The sequence below is a fragment of the Antechinus flavipes genome, chromosome 4 (genome assembly GCF_016432865.1).
Source record: "Antechinus flavipes isolate AdamAnt ecotype Samford, QLD, Australia chromosome 4, AdamAnt_v2, whole genome shotgun sequence".
Classification (NCBI taxonomy): Eukaryota; Metazoa; Chordata; class Mammalia; order Dasyuromorphia; family Dasyuridae; genus Antechinus; species Antechinus flavipes.
Window position 1 is genome coordinate 116,948,172 of NC_067401.1, and position 18,076 is coordinate 116,966,247.

Genomic DNA, 18,076 nt, shown 5'->3' on the forward strand with positions numbered 1-18,076 from the left:
GGTCCTAACTTTGGTAGAAATATAATGCAATTTTGGGAGGTTGGCAAGGAATTAACAACTTCCTCAAACTGTGAACAGAGATTTCCTTGAATTTAGCAGTCAAGTCCTTAAAGCAAAAGCATATGTAATCTTTTCAGTAAAGGAATATTTAATGGGGATATTGTCATAAAGAATTTTATTTGGATAAATAATCCCTTAGTAGCAAGAAGTTACTCAGCTTTCAAATGAAAATTAAAAGCACTAAAGAAAAGTTGTTTGCAACTAAAAGTGAATACAAAAAAGAAGCTTCTTATTGCATTCAGTCATTTTTATTTAAATATATGGTATTGCAGTAAAAATGCAGAAATAACCAGAAGCAATGCAAATTGTCAGTGATCAAAAAATGATGTAAAATGTAGGAGGCAGCATTATCCACTGTATACTTTCCAGTAATTTCCAAACAATACATACCTTTTGTTTTAAAGAATTATTTTAAAAAATTCATTTGTAGAAACTACCTCAAAATGACAGTAACAAATTCCAGCCGTGGTCATTTGATCAGCTTTAAAAAAAAAAAAAAAAAGACTTAAGACAGATAGAGTCCAAAGTTTGGTTCCATCAAAATTGATAGAACATGGCTAATTTGCAGCATGAATAAGAAACAAATGCATTTTCTTATGCCCCATTTCATGTATGCAAAACACATTGGGCCAGTTCTTTGAAACTACAAACTGGAAGAAGGCTATACTGTGTTGATTTTAAGTTATAGATCTTTTTTCCCCATCTTCTTCAACTAAATCAGTATTTTAAGGTAAAAGGTCTTGAACACACATTTTAATGTATGTATATACAAACACAACTGTATATACATGTTATTTTAAAATCTAAAAGCTGTTTTTTAAATTTCTTCAGAGATGAGTTGTAAATATGTTTTGAAGAACTTATGAATTACTTTTTAGAATGTTCCTCCCATTTATATGACGACGTGTTAGCTGCTTCCTTATATATATTTGCATAAGCTTGAGATAGAAATATGGTCAATAGAATGAGACACCACAATGAAGGCTTCATGAATAATTTATTCCATTTGAAGTTTTTTTTCTTTTTCTTTTTTTTTTTTTAAAAAGTATAAACCTTTTTTCATTTCCTCAATCACAATTTGTACAACTCAGTGTTTATGGCATTCGGCAGCAATAGTGTTTGTTCCTTATTCTTTTTATCATGTTAAAAAACACAATTGGACCATATTAAATGTCATTGCTAAATAAGAACTTAAAAACTCCCCTTATTAAAGTGACCCAGCTGTTTTGAGAGGGTTTATGATGCTGCTGACATGTCCAGTAATGATGTCACAATCTGCAATTTAAACCCATAACTTTTAAGGTCCGCAAATCCAGTTTACCTTGAAATCTAAAGCTATTTTAAAACTTCATGAAAAAGTCAACATGAGGAGTATCTTAGGTCCCAAATCCAGTTTTGCTAATTAATACTCCACTGAAAGAGAAAACACATAAATAAAAATCTGAACCACAGTTCTGGGTTCACAAAAAAACCAAAAGGCAAATCCAGCTGATATACTTTGTGTCTTGGCAAACAAAAGTCAAGAACATTTTTACTTAATTTAGACAAACTAAATTCTTTAGAGGAAACCCAGACCAAAGCATTACTTCTGTGTAACATTAAATGTATTAGACTGATATGCGATGCCATAGGTGGTTGTGTAGCAAATTATATGATGCAACAGCATTTAAAAACTTCCTTTTAATCTATTCAATTTGAACATTTTAAATAATGCGACATAGTATTTTGATATTACAGTATTAACATAGTGCTTGATTAAAGATCTGCAAATCTTTGTAGTAACACATTAAGTTAAAAAATTACCTCAGAAGGTAAATATGAAGACGAAAGGAGAATATTTTAATACAGTAATCTGTGCCATACTGACAATTGAGTACGAATACAGCTGAGGATACTTGACTAAGTAGTAAGAGCTTAATTTTAGTGGTTTCAGAAAAGTTTAGAAAGATTTAAAAATTACAGCTACTTTAAAATTTAAGGATTACACATAAGTACACTTGGTGGCCATCTGGCCAAACAATAAGGTGTACAGAAATTTATTCATACAGTGTTAATTCACAGTCCTGATAACTGAATGGCTTGCATAAGAAAAGTATGGCTAGATGTTTCTGACTGGCTGGAAGCAGACATTATATAATTATCACTTCAAATCCCCAAATACTGAACTTCCACCATGCTTCCTAATGGACAACTGCACAGAACACAGATATGAGCACTGTAATGAACAAGGATTCAAGTTGTTGATGATCCATTAGTACAAACTGTTAATATTTAGCTTGCACATTTAAAAAACTGCTCTTACCCATCTGTGACAGTTTTGTAGATAAGTCAGTATAATAAATTAGTCATTACCACCCTAGGGGTAGAATGTTAATCACTATTGAGAAAACTGATTCAACAGGTAAGAAATATTTTATTTAAAAGTAAGCCAAATAGGTTAACTTTAGCATGCTTCTTGCCGCTGCTGGTTTGAATGTGTCCATTGCCTGCAATGGATATCATATCATGCAGATCCATCATCCTGCATAAAAGTCTTAAATTCTTTTTTTTTTTTCTGTAGTGGGTCTCCTGACCTTTCCTAATGGCTATTAGATAATTTTCACTTTGACTTTCAGTTGACATGTGGGGGGAAAGGGAGAGCATTGGGAAGGAGAGAGGTAAAGAGAAGAAATCCTATTAGCAAATCCTATGTTTGAGGAATATTTAGCCCACATAAATTGAACTATATATTATGCTCCTGGATGTCTGGATCTAGGAACCTGGTTCCTTCTTATGGCTACAAGTAGAAAAATCACTGTCAAGAGTTTAAAATTTTACTTCTACCTGGTTTCAAGCTGGAGGTGTATTCACTTCAAGCTAATAAATTTCAACAATGGAAATAAAGACAGTCATTGCTGAGTTTCAAATATAAAAAAGGGGTACTTTTGGAAACTCCAAATTAGCCTCTTTTCCCTCAGATTCCAGCCAAATTTTTAAAAAGCTATAGAACAAAACATACCAACTGACTCTGTATTGTTAGCATAATTTAAAAATCAATGCAGAGATGTGATCTTTATACTCAATATCAAAATAAGCTGACCATCTGGATTGCACTATTATTTTGAAGAAATGACTGAAAACCTTTGTCATCAATGGAACATTTTCTTTGTACAAAAACAAGGGTTGCTAGTATTTTTATATACACAATTCAAAGAAGTTAGGTTGTTCATATGAAAGTGATAATTCAGATATTATTTTATATTTATGAAACAGGGGTTTCAGGGGAAAAAAAAAACAAAATTGGAGTTTTGTAAATACAAGTGATTTTTGTCCTTGTAGAGGATTAGTGAGTGCACTAATAGAAGTTTTACCAGACTGCTTCCGAGAAATAGGTAGACTAGGCGGCATTTTACGGAATCAAGTCAGTCCTACCTCCAAAGAGGAGGCTAATGGGCTCTCATGTGAACAGCATTGTAGAAGGGATTTTTCAAGGGAGTAGAAGCTGCATAACTGCAGCCATCATCTTGGCATGTGCAAAAAGGGGGATGGGGGAACGTGATGAAGGAAGGGGTGAATTAAAGTCCCTCAAATTCAAGTCCCTTCTTTAGGGAGGTGAGAACCTCCTTGGCATGCACCTTATCTGAGCTGTGTGATGAAAAAGTATGGACTCTAGTGTTTGGGACTGCCACCTCCAAACCAAGGAAATTAAATAAATAAAAAAGGCAAAGGGAATCAGGTCTAAGAAGTTTAGAAAATGGTTATTTCACTAGTGGAATAGAGTCTGAATACCAGAATTCACTGAGAATCTATTTACACCACAGTTTGCTTGCACTCACCCCCCCACCCCCATTCACACACCCACACACCCACGCATACCTGATCTTAAAAAAAAAAAAAAATCAAGAGTGACTGCTTTTAAAAACATTTGTAAAATGGTTAGAGCTGGGCTAAATTTCAACCTTGTAGTAAAGATCCTAGAGATAATATAGAATTATCAGCATGCCTCGATTTTGACATTGAAACTGAGAATCTTTTGCGCATGGTGTTAAAAATTATAAATTAACATCAGGATAACAGTATCTGATAGCAAATATTTCATAAACACTAAATTTCTATTAATGGAAAAGGCTTGAAATATTAGTCATAGCCCTAAACCATAATACAAAATACAACTGAAGAATTAATTTTATTCTCACTACAAGTTAAACCACCTAACAATATCACTTGTATATTGCCATCATGTTACTCTGTAAAGGTGTGATATATAAAATGCTGTAAGACCCGGTACCTTTTCAATTTATAAACACAGTGAACTTCATTACTGTACATGTACTCTGCAACTACAGCTTAGCTGTAAATCCTCCACACACAATGGCATGGACATTAACCCCCCTCTATCCCCATTAAACTGTACATCAAGACAATACAAATTTACTGTCCCACCCACCCCCTTACAAAAAAATAATACTCTAAAAGCAACCCTACTGCAACTTTTAATTAAGACGATTACATATATTTTAGACCAATTGCTTTAAAGCAAGAAGGCAGTATAAACCTTCTAGGAAAATTTTTATAAAAGAGGTTAAGAAATATAAGACAATTTATACATTTAAAAACTTACAATAAATAAGATGCAGGCATTTTTGAATACTAGGTACTATAATCCAATACAAGAACATCTTGATGTTCTGAAGCCATATGCTGAACTCATTGTTCCTTGTGTCTCTTCTCCATGCTTTTAATATTCATTTAACATGACTGGGCACTATGGCTCATTACTTTCACAAATACTGTGACTGGAAAAAAAAAGGTTAATTTTTGCTACTAAAATGTTATAATACATTTTGTATGATCAATCATCATAATCCTAAAAGTTCGGTATATGATCAGTGAAAAACAGCAGGGTTACAGCCCCCTCCCCCCGGGTCAAAACAATATTTGTTGAAGTAAGAAGAATGATACCCCATCACAAATGACTTGCACTGAGAAGATTATAACTTAGTCCTGCAATGAAATAAAATCCCTTTTTCCTTGTTCTTTTCTTGCACAGTTCAGAAGATCACAGCATATTCATGATAAAGTTATATAACTGATTCAGCACCACAAAATGAATTGGGAGACATGACCGTCTGTCCTGGATTGCAGGGTCACAGGTAAGCCAGGAGAGTGCATTGTACTGTTCCAAAACAAACCTGAAAAAGCAAAAACTTCATGAGTCATATTTTATGTAGAAATGTAGTAGAATCATTGTATACTTAACACCAAAAATTTCATCTTCTTTTACAAAAATTAAATGCACAAAGTCCCTAAGGAAAAAACAAATTTCTATCTTAATAGTAAAAAAGGTAATACCTGAGGACATCTGAAGTCTGATTTGAGTCAAGTGGGTGGGAGTGTTTACTGTGAAGCAGCTCATCTGATTGCACTGAAGGCACATGGAGGTGCAAAGAGGCCTAGGAAAGAAAATGAAACAAAACTTCCTTGAAGAGAATTAGTTTTGTGTTTATTCTTCTGTTATTGAACTGGACTATTATAATGAGAATGGTTCCATTATATACAATTAAATGGAATAATTATAAAAAAATCTTTGGTTTCCTTATGTGGCAAGATGACAAAATTCTGAGATGTCAGTGTCTTTATTTGCTTCTTTTGTTTTTCCAATCATAAGGCAACCAGTCTGAACAAAGGTTTCTATAATTTTATAATAATCAACTTGCCTCTATCTTTAGTTTCAAAATATACTGTAATGATCACTAGAGATCAAATCTCAAGAGTAATGTTTTTAATCTTCCCACTTTTGTTTAAGTCAATAATGCAGTATAACATAGATTTCTTTCTTGCCCAGGGCCCTGAACCTGGATGGGGGTGGAAAGAAAGGGCACAACCTAAGAAAATTAATACAGAAACTAAAGTTTTAATTTACTTGACTATTCAAGGACCAAGAATGCTGACACTGTCACTAAAAAAGAATTTCTAGGAGAATAGGAAATATGCCTCTCTTACCCATAGATTTATAGTACTAACAAATGATTTTCAGTATAAACAAATTTCAGCATATCAAAAGAATCTGAATAGTTTCTTGGTGGTTGTTACTTTGCATTCTAGAGATTAAATACACTAACTCAAGGATTCTTAACCTTTTTTATGTGTGTCATGCACCCCTCTGGTGAAGCCTTCTCAGTATAATGTTTTTAAGTGCATAAAACCAAACATGAAGGGTTATAATGGAGACTAACTGTATTGTATTATAGTTATTATATTTCTTAAAAGCCTGGTACTAGATGTAACAACAACTAATTAATTTGGAAGCAAGAGATGGGGGAGAAATGATTCGTAATGAAACCAAATACTACCTAGATAGGAACTTTTAAAGTATGATAATCTCATTAGCAGAGAGACTTTCATGACCCTTTAAGCAGGCATGAAAATAAAAAGTCTGACGTCTCATTTTGATATTTTCACACAGTTTAATATTGCACAAGTTTAATAGCAACTGTTGTTTGTTCTTTTTAAAAGCATGCTGATATAATAATGTTGAAGCTGTCAGAAGCTTTGTGGGAAAATGATATAGTCATCACTTTGTAAAGTGATATAGCACTGTCCAGGAGAAAGAACCTTCCACTGGCAGTGAAGACAAATGGGACTCTGACTCCATGCAGGATTCAGGACAGTTTGAACTTTAGTTTTCTCATCTGACAAAGACAGGACTAGATGGTTTCTATAGTTGGTTCTTGCTTCAGAATCTCATGATTACAATGTATATGTTTGGAAAGTCAAATAAGACAGCTGGTGGTAAAATGGATAAAATGCTAGGCTTGGAATTAGAAATCCAGATTTCAAATATGACCTCTGACATTTACTAACAGTACAGCCCTGAGCAAGACATGTCACTTCAGTTTGCCTCAATTGTAAAATAAGAACAATAAAAATGTGTGTCTACCTCCCAGGGTTGTTATGAGAATAAGGTCATTATAAAGGATTTAGTACATAGTAAGTGCTATATAAATGTCACCTATTATTAAAACAGCATCAATATCAACAGCCATTTTAATAATTAGGAACAATTAAACAAAACACTAAAAAAACAAGCTATTCTTACATCTATTTTTTCCATTTAAAGACTCGTATTGTGCCATGGAAGGACTTGTTTTGTGGTCAACCAAGCTTTCCTTTGGATGGCTGTGCACGTTTTAGCACCAATATCACTGTAGGCATGGTTTGCAAAATGTTTTATTAGAAGAAGGATTCTGTTCAGATGATTCTAACAGATTTTGCCTTATTGTATGTGGCGTAAGATATGAATAGAAGTAGTTGATAATATAAAATAAAAAATCCTCAGTCTGACCCAAAACAAAAAACCAAAACTCATGATGCATTTAAACATTTTTAGAACTCTACTTTAAAAATCTTTATGACTGTATAGTAATCCCTAATAATGAGGAATCTGAAGATCAATTATCTGAGCACAAAGGTTGTAGTGAGCTATTTGAAAAGGTGGTCTGCACTGCATCAGGGAACCAATAACCCTCAGGACCCAGCATCAAAAAAATAAACAAATGATTTAAAAATTTTATGTTGCAAAATCCCCACCCAGGAGTGTGCTAGTTTAACTGGCTTCTCATTCCCAAAACGACTGTAGGACATACTTTTAAATTTAATCTGCATTAATATTTTCTCCAATTTATAGAAATATAAATGCTCGTAATGAAAATTTAACCATCAGCTGCCAGCACACTTCTGTCTCTAGGTCCCCAAACTGTCAATTAGCATTCCACAAAAGGCATAGAAATAGTAATACCTTAAGAAAGAGGGGACACTGATGTTGTGCTTGAGGACATGCTGACCAAAACCAGTCAGGTAATGGACCCGCTTTGGCAGTTGATACAAAGTAACCAAGGGCCAACGGTTGCTGAAGAATATTTGTTACTTCATCGTGAGATTCTGTTGAAAGCAGCCGATCTGTACCTTGACCCTTGGGAATGAACAAGAGAGAAAAAACTGAGTTTTTCTGAAAATAACAAAGATATCCACACAAAAACAATGATTTATGATATTTGGTGTAGCTCTCTGCATTGCTTTGGGACTCTGTATTGAATGTAATGATATAAAAACACTCCTCACCATAAATCTCAACCTTTTAAAAATATTTTCCTGTTGATGCCATATGGTTGAGAATATTAGATTATAACAACTTCTGAGAAATCAAAGTGCCAAAAAGCAATGAAGAATTGTATGGCAGCACAAAAAAGTTACATGGTATTTTACTTATGGCATGGCATAAAAGAAACAGCACAAAGAATAATCATTAAGGAAACATATAAATGAAAAAGAAGATAGAATATCTTGTGTGTGTGGAAAGAATAACAGATAACATATTCTGAGAGATGCAGAATATAAAAAGACTCGTGCTTCTAAGCATTTTGGGTATAATTTTTCACACAGTCTATGGGAAAATATAATCAAGAATCATGAGAGGGTGTAATAGTACTCATGAAATGACCTATTAGTATTTTTGGTCAATTTTTGGAAAATCTTTGGTGTGATTATTAAAGACCAATTTTTACATATGGTTCATGTGAATTTTTCTTTTCAAATCTAAGCCCAATCCTTCATTTTAAAGTCTCAGTAATAGGTAATAAAGGGAATTTGAAAGACTACTAAAAGATATTTAAGAAAGCCTATATGCAATAGTATTAACATTAAAATAATCATTATTTTTCCTTTATTTAAAAACCAGCATTTTACAGTTCCAGTGATCTTGTGAAGAGAGTTATCTACACCCAGAGAGAACTGTGGGAAGTGAGAATCACAATATAGCATTTTCACTCTTTGCTGTTGTTTGCTTGCATCTTATTTTCTCTCTTTTTTCTTTTTGATTTTATTTTTCTTGTACAGCAAGATAATTGTATAAGTATGTATGCAAATATTTAACATATTTCTACCATGTTTAACTTATATTGGATTACTTGCCATCTAGGGAAGGGGGTGGAGAGAAAGCAGGAAAAACTAGAACACAAGGTTTTGCAAGGATTAATGTCGAAAAATTATCCATGCATGTTTTAAAAACTAAAAAGCTTGAATTAAAAAAACCTGCCACTTTAAAAATACAACTCAGCTATTTGCAGAAATTATTAAGTTGCTTCATAGTGAGACTTACTAGATACTCTTCATGTCACTAATGTTTTCCTTGCCAAAATCCTGCCTAGAGCAGTTTGAAATTAGAAATTCAAAGTTTTTGTAGTCCTGGAGATCAGAAGGGCCAATGGTAGTATAGGAGAGAAATTGTAAACAAAAGTTTATAGCTTTTTTTCAGTGCTCTGTCAAAAAACTAAATAAAACAAACAATAGAGGCCTCATCATGTCTTCTAGGATTCATTCCATGATGTATAAGTTGAAATAATAAGAGTAAAGGATAAGTGCTGAAAAATAATTACTGTTCATGTCTAGGAGACAGAGTATATTTATCTATATTATGCATAAGAATATGTATATAATATATACATAAAGTTCTATTGGTTCTATTGATTGAATGAATAAAGAACATGTTCATGGATGACCAATTTATCTTTATTACATCTTTATTACCTTGCCAGCATCACCTCCATGAGGATAATGAGATCCTGGAGAATGTACAGGGGACCCAGTTGGAGATGCAGGAAGTATATTAATGATGTCAGGGTCAAGATCATCTCCTGTGTCTAACAGATCAAAAATACCTATTCCATCTGCTCCATCTGTATAGTTAAAAAAAAAAAAGGGGGGGGGGTGGGGAGAAGAGAAGAGAGAAATCAAAAAATATTTTCTAAATTCCACAGACTTTTTTCTTTTTGAGAAATATCTAGAAAATTTATGATTTAAGTTCACTAAAATGGACTTTCAGATACACAGAAATAAGCAGATATGGACACATACCCTATTTCCCCAGCTAGCATAGTCGCTTGAATATTGACCTTGAAGTCAAGAAGGCCTAATCTCAAATCCTGCCTCAGATATCTCCTGGTTATTTTATCCTGGGAAAGACATTTACTCTCTTTCTCAAGTTTTTCCATTTCTGGAAAATGGGGACAAAAATAATATCCACTTCACTAGGTTTTTGTGAGGATCAAATGAAATAATATATGTAAAAACAAAAAAACATTAAGCTTTATATAAATATTGGCTATTATTATAACATACCTACATATGAAACAATTTTTTAAAAAATCTTTAACATAAAACAAAATATTCAAAAAACATAAAATCATAAAATAGTAAGAGAATACTTATACCAAACCCATGGTTTGAGAGGTCATTTGGAATTGTGCAAGAGATGAGCACTAACACTGAAATTTCATGTTGTTGTTTTTTTTTTGTTGTTGTTTTTGGAGAAATTCATATGGGGATACAGTTATTACTTAAGTTATCTATAATTATCTTGTAATGCTTGGTTATTAAAATTCTAGCATGGGAGAATCTCTACATGAAAGAATACAAAATAAAATTTAAAATTTGTTCCTTTATTAATCTATGTATAAGCTTGCACAAACTCTTACCATTGTTTGTATTGAAAGCCAAGTCCAAATTCTCAGTGGTGTAAGTAGCTGAAGCTACTTGCACAGAAGCGGAAGTAGGGAATACAAGTATATGCGTGCATGATGTATCCTGTGGGGTATTAAGCTGAGATGTCTGCATATTTAGAGTAGTACTTCGTCCAAAAACAGATCCTGTTGACACAGAATCTGAAAGAGAATCAGAAAATTTCTCCTTAGCAAAAAGCATAAGAGTCTCATGGTGGAGCCAACCATTCTGGAGAGTAATTTGGAAATATGCCCAAAGAATTATTAAATTGTGCATATCCTTTGATCCAGCAATGTCTCTTCTGGAAGATTAAAAAAAAAAAAAAAGGGTAAAGAACCCACACGTGTAAAAATGTTTATAACAGCCCTTTCTGTATTGGCAAGGAACTGGAAACCGAGTTGATGCTCATCAGTTGGAGAATGGCTGAATAAGTTATGTTATATGAATATAATGGGGTATTATTTTTCTGTAACAAATGATGAGTAGGCTGACTTCAGAAAAGCCTAGACTTACATGAACTGATGCTAAGTGAAGTGAGTAGAACCTAGGGAACATTATATACAGCAACAAGATTATGTGATGATCAGCTGTGAAAGACTTGACTCTTTTCAATAATAAGGTGATTCAAGACGATTCCAATAGACTTGTGATAGAGCTATCCACATTCAGAGAGAACTATTTAGACTGAATGTGGATTCAAAGCATATTAATTTTCACCTTTTTTTTGCTGTTACTTGTTTGTTGGTTTTTATCTGATTTTTCTTGCACAGCATGACAAATGCGGAAATATGTTTAGAAGAACTATACATGTTTAATCTTTATTAGATTGCTTGTTGTCTAGGAGAGAGGGGATGAAGGGAGAAAATTTGTAACACAAGATTTTGCAAAGATGAATGTTGAAAACTATCTTTGCATGTATTTGGAAAAACAAAAAGGAATAAAAAAATCATCATAATAATGAAAAAAAAAGTCTCATGTAATATAAAGTATTCCAAAAGTCTCTGTGCAATTTTAAGCTTTGCACTTTGACTATATGAACACTCTGTATTTACCAACTTAAAGCAGGAAAGAAGTAAAAAGTCATTCAAATATAAGCAAAATATCTAACCTGGCATAATAACAAAAGATCCTTGGGGCTCCATTGCTACCAGGCAAGCACTAAGAATGCTTGGAGAGTCAGCAGCAGATATACCACACATCCTACACATATCTTTTAGTCTTTTACTAAGAGACTGCAGGTTGCGACGACTTAGCAAACAGCTCCAATCTGTGGGTATTAACATTCAAGAAATAATGTGCAAGTAATTAATCAATAACGATAATATTAACTTAAGAAATTTAATTTACAATACAAGAGAAATTCTAACGCAGCATTCTTTAAAATGCAGTTGCCAATAATAACCTGAAATATTTAAAATAGTCTCTTGTCATTATTTCCTTAGCTTGGGATGTCTACTCAGATTCTAAGGGATGTTTCTAAGTAGGAATTTACACAAATAATGACGTATGAGTTAGAAGTTAAACAACAAAAACAGGCAGTAACAACCTTAAGGAATTCAAGAATAAGGCCAAAAGTGGAATGCTACTTATAAGCAAATTATGAGGGAAAAAAAGCCTTTCCCTCTTGTATTTCAAGATGTAGCTCTTTAAAAAAATTATTCCAGTAACAATCATATATATTATGTAAAGCTAATCTATTGCTTTAAATGATCAGAAGAAAAATAAAAATAAACCTAATTACAATCTGATTCTGAAGTTGTATTAATATTACTCATGTGGTTCAGACATAAAAGCAATTTAAATACGGAAACCAAAATTTTACCTTTTAATTCTCCATGCCCTATTCTTCCTAAGCGACCAATTACAACTCTCCAGGGTAAAGAACTCATCTGCACAAGTCCTAAACACCATTCCCACAGTTTTTGGAGACCAAGTCTTCGAGCAGAACCTTTTTTCCTACGAGCTCTATGAGAGAGAAATGAAAAGCAATAGTTATTGATATCCTACTGCAACATATCAAACATATAAAGGATTGCTTGCCATCTAGGGGAGGGGGTGGAGGGAGGGAGGGGAAAAAAATTGGAACAGAAATGAGTGCAAAGGATAATGTTGTAAAAAAAAAACATTACCCTGGCATGGATTCTGTCAATATAAAGTAATGATTAAATAAAAATTAAAAAAAAAATAGTTATTGATATCCACAGAAGCTAACAAAGGAAAAAAAAAATCTATGTTTACTCTTTATTTAATAATCCCTTTAAAATGTGTCTAACTACTAAAATGCAAGAAGAAATTGTATAGAAGTAAGAAGATGGCAGGGAAGGCATGTCAAAAATTTTAAATGCACAACTGATTTCACAAAATTGATCATTTTTTAAATTTTAAAATCTTATCTACAGATATCTTAATTGTGGCAGGCTCAGATGGTCAAATTAGCTTAGAAAACTTGCATCTAGAATTGACACAAACTTGCATCCAAAAATGGTTGTCGTGCAATTGTTTTGTTTTATCTAGTCAGAACAATGTAATAGGAATGTGCCTATTATACCTACAGACTTTAAGATATCAAATTCAATTTCACTATTATTGGTTAAAACTACAAGCCAATTCCTTTAATACAAACTTCAGGAAGCTGTTAGTAAAGTTTTGTAAACTATATTGATATTTCTTCTGAATGATAGTATTTTCATCCAAAACAACCCTTGAAAGCAATCACTCGAATGCTCACACAGGAATATATGTCAGCACTTTGTTTGAATATGAAGGGTAAGCTGTATAACTTCTGAATTTTGATAAGAAAACTTACAAAATCAATTACTATAAAGGAGAATGTGAATACCTTGAGAGTTTTTATTTTCTATTTTCAGCTCTAGAGAGCTTAGTATAGCAAAGACACAGTAACATCTATTAAATGCTTCATTCACAATAGAAATAATAACAAAAAGAGTTATTATCAGAGTAGAAACAGTTTGGCCCAGTCCATAGAGCAAAAAATGTCTGGTCAAAAGACTTAGATTTAAGTCTCACCTTTGAAACTTAACTAGCTGTGTAACTAAGACTTTACAAAATTTCAAGTTACAAATTTGCCAAGGAAAGGAAAAAACTCCACAGTTAAGTTATACACACATACCCCATAACATAAGTGTTTTCCTCATAATGTTCATATGTTCATAGTGTGCAGCACTAATAATAATTGACATTTACAGAGCACTTTAAAAGGTTTTTGAAGTGCTTTTCTCAGATATAATTACACAACTACTTGGTAGTCAAGCCAGGATTTGAACCCGGTTGTGACTCTAAGCCCAATCAATACTCACCCTATAACAACTATCTGAAGACCACACATTTTACCTATGATAAAATTTTTAAAATAATTATAATTTAAAGACTACTGCTATATGATAATTGTGGAAATACATACAGAAAAAATGTACATATTTAACACATACTAGATTATGTGCTATCTAGGGGAGGGGGTGGGGGAAAGAAGGGAGAAAAAATTTGAGACACAAGGTTTTGCAAAGGTAGATACATGTTTTTATTAAAGCTTTTTATTTTTTATAACATATGCGTGGGCATTAGCCCTTGCAAAACCTTGTGTTCCAATTTTTCCCCCTTTTCTCCACCCCCTCCCCTAGATGGCAAGTAGTCCAATATACATTATGTTATGAAAATAAAAAGCTTTTTAAAAAAAATACTACTGTTCTTCATATAACACTCTGAATTGTATTAAAGATACTTTACATACTCCTTCTTTGAACCTACAACCCTCTGAGTTAGGTAAACTATCTTCATTGTTTAGATAATAAAACAGGCTCAGTGATTTGTCCATGATCATATAACTTACAAGCACTGGAGGCAGGATTTGATTTCAGATCCACTATACTATTCAAATAAGGTCTTTTAATTAAAGTTTACTCAAAATAAAACTATTTTAAGTTTGTTCAAAATAAATTATGTCCTAATGAAGTTCATGTCTTCTATCTTCCAAGGAAGATTAGCAACGTGGTGGGGATACAGTATTAGGCAATCAAAAAATGCTTATAGACTTTTTAGCTAAATAATATATACAGAACTAAAAGTAGTAACTTTGGAATTCAAAGAGAAAACATATTCAAAATAAAGTAATAGAAAAAAATTGAAAAATCTAAAATACTGGTTTTTCCTTTAGTTTCTCTTGGACAGACTAAAAAAAAAGAAAAAAGAAAAACTTGGAAAACACTATTTTAAACTATTCATAGGAAGTAATGTGAAGAGAATATTTAAGGACTATTATATTCCCTTATTTAAAATTAAAGTTCACAAATACTCACACTTAGTGAAATGTTATTACCTGTTTGGAACATCAATATTAATGATGCAAGTTTCTAATAATTCTCCATATAGATCTGTGCATGATGCAAGAAGCCACCTTTGATCATGAGATAAACAGTAGCCCACAAAAAGTACATTGTATTTCTGTCCAGCTTCTCCAAATGTTTCTCCTAGTTCTGTCTGTTTGTCCTTCACAGGGGCCAGAATAAAAGGAGGAGTATAAAGCCGAATACACTCTGGTCTCTGTAAAACAGGAAATTGAGGTACTAAAATGCCATCATAAGGAATAATTTTAATGATGACAATCTAAAACCCTATTTAAAAAACAACAACAACAATAACAACAAAACAACCCACAAGATAATGAGAAAATGAAAATGATAAAAGGTAAAGAATTTCTATCGTACTTAAGCAAAGACAAAATTAAGCCTACAAAGATATTAATATTTAAGAATTTGTTTGTTCAAGAAAAATACTTACATCAGGACTTTTAAGGGCGGTTTCCATTGCTAAACCTGGCCCAAAGCCAGTTAACGTTTTTACATTGGTTGATGTTGGAAGTGGTCTCCGACACTGGGTAAAGACCGAAAAAGCCAAAGATTTTAAATGTTGCGTATAGATCTGTCTATCTTCATGTTTCACAGGTTGTAGCAGGTATTGACATGGGACAATCTAGAAATTGCAGACAAATAATATTACAAATGCTGAATTTGTAATCCAGAGATCAAATTATGTTCTAAGTCAAACATATGCAACTAATATTCTGGCAGAATGTTGAACTCAATTACTGATATAGAACCAAAGTAAATGATAAGGGCAGTGTTTCCCAAACTACTTGGCCACAGAACACTCTTAGTCTTGAAATATATTGATGAAACCCATAAATGATGGTAATTGCTGAGGGAAGACAAAGGAATGTGAAGAGAAAAAAATCACAATGCAGGTGAAAGAAAATTCTAAGGTTTGTCACAATGAAGGAAGGAGTGGTGATGCCCCACCACCATGAGTGCTCACCACTCTCAGGTTCCTCTACTTCTTCCCCTATTCCAGGTACAACAAATTGTTCTGTCCTCCCCCTGGCTCCAACCGGTCTCAGGAACAAGGCTACACATTGAAGATGTCAGTGACCATTTGGAGCTAGCATTGATTTTCTCATGGAACCTTTTTCACATTCACATGTGCAAAACCAGAATTCCATGGAACCCAAATTGGGAAATGTGGCTATAAAGTACAGCTATAAAAAAAAAATGAAGCTTCCTAATATTTTCTTATCTAGTTAATTAGATTTTGAAAAACAGTAAACCTGGACAAAAATCAAAAGGTCTGAGTTTAAGAACTACCTAAAAGCTTAAAAAGAGATAGGTTCTGAGTGAAAAAATTCCAACAATTTAGTAGTATTAGCTCACCCCAACCTTTAGCTACTTCTGGTATAGTCTGTAACAGACAACAAAGACGTGTCAAAATCTCCTTTAAATCTGTGCAAACCCTGTTAGGTATGACAGAGAAGTCAAATATTTTCCCCCTTTGTCACCCCTCACCCCCACCCTTTAGCACCATCATAGATCTCAATTACTTTCATATAATAATTATCCTTGCTTCTGATGGGGAATGTAAGCAAGTGAACAAGGTAAATGAAACATTTTTGAAACCTAGTCAAATTGTCGTGTTTATTTCTTTGTCCAGAAAATATCAGACGGAAAATATTAAGATACACAAATATACTCTCCTACATTATGATTATCTCACACACATACTCCTTCTCCCTCTCTTCCTGTCCCCTCCCCCACATAATCAACAAGTTGCTAAATAGACATTTAAAAAAACTTATTTAAATCCAGAAAAGCTGTTAAAACTCAATTTTGCCCAAATAACAAGCTTTGTCACATATTGTAAATGATTTAGGATGCATCACTCTTACCTGTACAGAAACAGTACTCTTGAGATTTGGTGGAAGAGTTTGGACCATTTCCAAGAAGCATCTAAGTAGACCCAAGGTCCATACATTAGAATTAGAGCTCTCATCTTTATTTTCATATGTAAAAGGATCAATTATGTAAACAACAATTGCAGGTGGGTAAGTGATTGCATGTGAATCACCATCTGTTGGAATTCCCACCTTATCACGATCCATAGTGCTAGAATTTAAAAAAATTTAAAAGTCAGCAAATAGTCAATAAGTATTTATTAAGCACTTAATACTTATTATTTATTAATAATAATTAATGATTATGCCAGATATGGCATTATGCTAAGTTATGGGGATATAAAAAAAGGCAAAATATAGTCAAAGAATAGTACAATGCAAACATATGCTATATATAGGATAAAGTAGAGATGATCTCAATGGGGAGAGAGGGAAGAGTATAAACTACTACCATTAAGGTGGATCAGAAAAGGCTTTCTTTTAGAAGCTAAAATTTTACAGAAACTTAAAGGACACCAAGAGGTGGAAATGAGGAAGAACATTCTAGGTATGGAGGACAGCTTGAAAAAATACCAAAAGTCTGGGGATGGAATACCTCATTTGAGGAACATTAAGGAAGCTAGTGTCATTAGACTGCAGAGTACGTGGATATAAGATTAGAAAGGGAGGAAGAAAGCTATCATTATAGCTTTCAATGTCAAATAGAAGAACTGATAGTTAATTCTCAAGATGACAGGAAACCACTGAAGTTTACTAAGTAGGAGAATAATCTAGTAAAACCTGTGGTTTAGGAAGATCACCATGGCAGCTGAATGAATGAAGGATGGACTAGAGTGGGGAGAAATTTGTGGCAGGAAGACTGACTAGGAATCTATTGAAATAATCCAGGCTTGAGATGACAATTTCTTGTACCAGGTGGTGGACAAAAGGAAGAACATAAAAGATTTATCACAAAAGGAGAATCGAAGGACTTAGCTACAAATTGGAAATAGGGAGAGGAGGAAGAGAGCACACCAGGATGAATGGAGAGAGAAGACATAAAAAAGAGGAATTCAGGATAACATTCAAGTTGGCAGCCTGAAGCGACTAGGAGGATAGTGTGCCCTCAAAATTGGGAAAAGGAGCCCTTGGAAGAAAAGATAGTGCGTTTACTTGTGCATATGTTGAATTTAAGAGTTATAAAAATAAAAGGTAGCTAGAGATACTAGAAGAATCTAAGGTAGAATATTGGGGGACTCCCAA

General features: G+C 33.2%; 1 protein-coding gene across 2 annotated transcripts in view; it reads right to left on the reverse strand.

The window, feature by feature from the left end:
• Positions 1 to 1,038: 1,038 nt before the first annotated feature.
• Positions 1,039 to 18,076, reverse strand: part of MED13 (mediator complex subunit 13) — a 91,659-nt gene continuing 74,621 nt past the window's right edge. Inside the window, exons 21-30 of one of the 2 annotated variants that reach the window (XM_051994118.1) lie at positions 16,829 to 17,045; positions 15,391 to 15,582; positions 14,930 to 15,153; positions 12,419 to 12,561; positions 11,705 to 11,863; positions 10,572 to 10,757; positions 9,625 to 9,773; positions 7,838 to 8,011; positions 5,392 to 5,492; positions 1,039 to 5,231 (exon numbers count right to left, since the gene is read on the reverse strand). In XM_051994118.1, the coding sequence (XP_051850078.1) occupies positions 5,099 to 5,231; positions 5,392 to 5,492; positions 7,838 to 8,011; positions 9,625 to 9,773; positions 10,572 to 10,757; positions 11,705 to 11,863; positions 12,419 to 12,561; positions 14,930 to 15,153; positions 15,391 to 15,582; positions 16,829 to 17,045 (1,678 nt within the window). In that variant the 3' untranslated portion in view covers positions 1,039 to 5,098. The remainder of the gene's footprint in view (positions 5,232 to 5,391; positions 5,493 to 7,837; positions 8,012 to 9,624; positions 9,774 to 10,571; positions 10,758 to 11,704; positions 11,864 to 12,418; positions 12,562 to 14,929; positions 15,154 to 15,390; positions 15,583 to 16,828; positions 17,046 to 18,076) is intronic. The other variant, XM_051994117.1, reaches the window with a different exon arrangement.